The following is a 4615-nucleotide window of genomic DNA, read 5'->3' on the forward strand; positions in this document are numbered from 1 at the left end:
AGAGTAGGTTTTGTCCAGTTTCAACAACAAGTGAAGTATATTTAACATCCTAGCATTTGTGGCTTTTCTGCAAAAAGTTATGTACATGTACACAGAAATAAAAACATTATACATCATGCATAGTAAAGCACATCCGGCCTTGTCAAAACAAATCACTGGTCACTCACTCACACTGCAGTGCTGTGTATATATAAATGCATTACAACTGGCAGCTATGAGTAGTAGAGATAGAGTATGTCCCATTCTTATGTACATTACCAGGTGATTAAACATGTCATTCCTGGTACTGTTGGTTTAGTCTCATCAATAGCAGTATGTATTGTAGGCCTGATGTATGGAAGACCACGAGGCCATGAGTTGGTTCGGAAAGTATTCCCTTATGTAAGGAAGAAGAAAGACACACTTACTCAAGATGAAGCTACTCAACCTACTGCAGCTACTCAGGTGTTTGGTTATGATCTCTCAAATTGGGAAGTTGGTATTCTCTTTATGATTGTATTATTAATTGTTTTCCTTGTTACGTCCATTTTTTGTGCCTCTTTTTACTAAAGCTTCTTACAAGTATGACCCTTATGATAGCTTTGATTGCTTTTTTACTAGTAATGACACACTGGTTGAGACTAGACCAGAGGAAGCACTGAGACTAGAGGATAAGCTTTCAGTTTTATCTTAGTATTAATTGCTGAAGTAATGGGCCAAGCTTCTGGTACACTGGCATTTTTGTGGATACTTTCATCCATTATGACATGGACATCAATTACACTAAGAAAGAAATTGAAGAAAGCTAATAAAGAAAAGGACACTAAGAATCATTGCTGCTACTGTACATTGTTAATACTTTATTATCTCTGTTCCTAGTATTTCACTTAGTCTAGGTTTTAATGGTTGCTGGGTTGTTTGGTTTTACCCATTGATACTTTTGAGATTATGACATGTGGCTTTGTAATGGCACTTCAATTATTATTTCTGACATTATTAATTGCTACAATCAATGCATAACTACTATTCAACATCAAAGTCTTAGAGAAAAACTACCAGAATGCAAGAATGACAATTTAAAGGACTATATGACAATATAACATCAATGCTTTTTGATTATTTTTCTGTAAAAATGAAATTATAGCATCTAAGTTCATAAAGTGAAACCATTAGTTTCATTCAGTTATGCTCAGAGCTTCAAGCAATGGCAAAAATAAATACAAGTACATGTACATATGTACTACAAGTAAAAGTACATTACATGTACATGTACAAGTACATGTCCATTGTACAAGTATGCCCTGTAAATGAAAGGGACTAACTGGTTAGCAGCATCATCACTGTCCATTATTGTACTGTAAGCACCTCTTTTTAATAAATTCTCAATCTCAGACTTTGATAACTGTGGAGGCTACAAACACAATAAATTAATAATGACAATAATAAATAATTATCCACTCTTGATGATAATGATAATAATAATAATAATAATAATAATGATAATAATAATAATAATAATGATAATAATAATAATAATAATAATTAATAACAACAATAATAATAATAAGTGATCATGTGACTCACTCCACTGGCTTGCTGTTGAGTGTTCATTGATTGAAGCACTGCCTTATCAAGACCCAACTTAAGACTAGCCCTATAGGAGAGACAGAAAGAGAAGGTACACTTCATAAAATTATACATTCATGTGCATATTGATGTCTTTGTGCTGTGTATAAAATTTGAGCTGATTCCAACTTCAATTTTTCAAATTATGGTTGCTTATTTTAAAATGCCAATTTTGAAGAAAACTAAGGCCCCTGGTTTTTTCTAAAAATGGTTCCAAAATTATCCCAAATTTTTATTACATTTTCTGATACATATTAATGCACTTATGCTGTGTAGAAAGTTTGGCTTATTCTGACTTACATAATTTGAGTTAATGCATACATATGCATGTAACATGTGCGTGTACTACTAAGTACTAATACATGTAACTATTGCTATACATGTACATGTACGCATTGTACATTAACTGTACCTGTCAAACATTTCTCTCTTGTATGAGTTAGTAGTGATTAGTCTATAAACCTTTACCATCTTATTCTGACACACCTTGCCTGAGCCTACAAACACACAATTAATGAACTTTAAATTCAGTAAGTCTACAGTAAGAATCAATTAAAATCAAATCTACTCAATTTAGCATTAGATTTAACATTAATACTAATCATTTGTGATCAAAGAGGTGTTAAGGTACCTGTATATCATTCTGAGGGTTCCAATCAGAGTCATATATGATGACAGTGTTGGCTGCTGTCAAGTTAATACCCAAACCACGAGCACGAGTGCATAATAAAAATACAAACCTATCATATTCTGATAATAGAAACAGGGAAGGGAAAGAAAGAGAACAAGACAAAAATAACAGTAGATATAAAGGAAACACGGGTAATTACATGTACATGTATTCCCAAATTGATGCCCAAGCTTCTAGTTTCCTATTACTTGAAACGATCTCCTACAGTATACATAATAAAGGGTTTTTCTTTCTTTGATGCATGCATAGGCGGCGGCAGGATTGGAAGAGAGGTTGGGCGGAAAAATGGCATGCGAAGCGCGCCATGACTATGGCCACACCCACTTCTCCCTGTGTATTTTGGACGTATCCTCAACTCACGCATACAATATGATATACCATTAAAAAAACACCTAAAAGGCCCCCTATCTCATCTGTAAAGCTCTATCCAACCTGTAAAGTGCTAGTCCTGGTCCTACTAAAAGGTTTGTTGACAAAGAAAAGCAGAAAAGACTGTCTCTTGCTAGCCAGATAGTAATTTTTATGACTAAAATGATGTCATTAATTAAATTCTCATTTTCGGTCAAAATTTTTGGTCGGGCATTGCCCGTCCATGCCCAACCCTGCCGCTGCCTATGGATGCATGTACCCCCAGACTTGTGATTAAAATAGCTTTATATGACATTATTTGGTGTACAATTAAAATGGTGTACGGTTTCAATATGAATTTGTGTGTGTGTGTATGTACCTGGTTTAGAGAATCCATCAATAGCTGCTTGTCTTAATGTACCATGTACCTGACCATCAATACGCTCATACAGGTAACTAGAGAGAGAAAGAGAATAGAGGGAGATCAATTTTTAAAGTGGGAAATTAATTAGAAAAGTGGGACCTTGGATAAAGATATGATAGGGTGAGATGAAAGAAATTCAAGAATAAGGAATAGAACAGATATTATCAACATTCAAAATGCAAGTAGTGTTTTAACCCTACCCTTTCATGCATAGATAATCCTCAAGTATATAACCATTTGTGAAAATATCAGCATCTAAAAAATGTAATAAAATTGAAAGAATATTGAGAGCCAATATTTAAAAAAGGAAATGGTCTTTTTCTACTGCAAATATTAAAACCTCAAAATTAAAAACAATCAAATAATAAGCTGCTTTTGGTAGGAAAAGCTGTTCTACAACTTACATATGAAAGGAAAAGGCCAAAGCAGTCTTTCTATGATGCCATTATAAGGCTGAAAAGGTATTTAACGTTACCTATGATCGGTCAAGAAGTCCGCCATGTTGAAAAATAGGTGTGGTCATGCCCTAAAATAGTGTGGTTTCGCAAAATTTCACACGCCGCACAGTCTGTCAAAAATCCTGGCTACACTACTGATAGGTAACTAGTTATGTCACAAAAATGGGAATTATAATAATTCTTTGGTACTCAAAAAATTTAACTAAAAGTTTAAATCACCATATTTGGTACCAGTGTACTCTGAGTCTCAATCTTATTTTGTGTCCCTTTTCTCTCAGTTTGGTCAATAAGTACTAGTTTTAATAATTTTTGAGGATTTCCAGGTCCATTTTCCCAATAGACACATATCAGAGTCCCTCATTCAAGCCTCTGGTATAACTCTGCCCCTGAAAAAAATAAAATTAATACAAAGGAAAAAAGGAAATTAGAGAAAATACCTGTACTAGAGAATGAAGCTATAGAAGTGCTATTAATGAATGTGTGGTTTACAAGTACAATGTACATGCACACATACATGTAGAATTAATGAAAGGGTGAAACAAAAAGCAAAGATGAAGGAAAATGAAAGGGGAGAATAACAAAGAAGGAAAGTGAGAGAGAGAGAAAGGTATAACATATACCAGCAATAAGGAAAGGATGGTTGCAACACTTTCTTAGTTCCATCATAGTGTTCAATAGGTTTGGTACTGTGTTGCTCCCTTTAGTCAGAAAAGTGAAGTTTCTTTCCAATATTGCTCTGTAGTACTGCTGCTTCTGAATAGCAGTCAACTGAATCTAAATAAAGAATAACAATAAAATTATAAAATTTAAATAATAATCTACATTGTATGTAGCAGATTGCTTTGCTTTTAATAAATCAAAAGGAACAAGTTGGTATTGACATAAGGAATATAGAGTGTTTGCATGCTCTTGGGACTACAACAGCATTTTTATGATGAAAGTAAATTGGTGCTGTACTTTTTATATTATCACATTTAAGATAAACACATGATTGTAATTGTTGTGCTTGTCGTGTTGTTATTATCATAAACTTCATTCATGAAATGGATGACATTTGCCATAATTAACTAACTTGAATTGATAAGACAG

At 33.6% G+C, this 4615-nt stretch overlaps 1 protein-coding gene across 1 annotated transcript; it reads right to left on the reverse strand.

The window, feature by feature from the left end:
* Window positions 1–1012: 1012 nt before the first annotated feature.
* LOC109587873 (chromodomain-helicase-DNA-binding protein 8-like) lies at window positions 1013–2341 on the reverse strand. Its single transcript, XM_020004093.1, has 5 exons — window positions 2237–2341; window positions 2018–2102; window positions 1564–1633; window positions 1259–1390; window positions 1013–1063 (listed from the first exon to the last, which is right to left on the reverse strand). Exons 2-5 carry the CDS (start codon window positions 2074–2076, stop codon window positions 1013–1015), a joined length of 312 nt encoding a protein of 103 aa, XP_019859652.1. The 5' UTR covers window positions 2077–2102; window positions 2237–2341.
* Window positions 2342–4615: the final 2274 nt, after the last annotated feature.

Source organism: Amphimedon queenslandica, unplaced genomic scaffold (genome assembly GCF_000090795.2).
Source record: "Amphimedon queenslandica unplaced genomic scaffold, v1.1 AMPQUscaffold_12410, whole genome shotgun sequence".
Taxonomy (NCBI): domain Eukaryota; kingdom Metazoa; phylum Porifera; class Demospongiae; order Haplosclerida; family Niphatidae; genus Amphimedon; species Amphimedon queenslandica.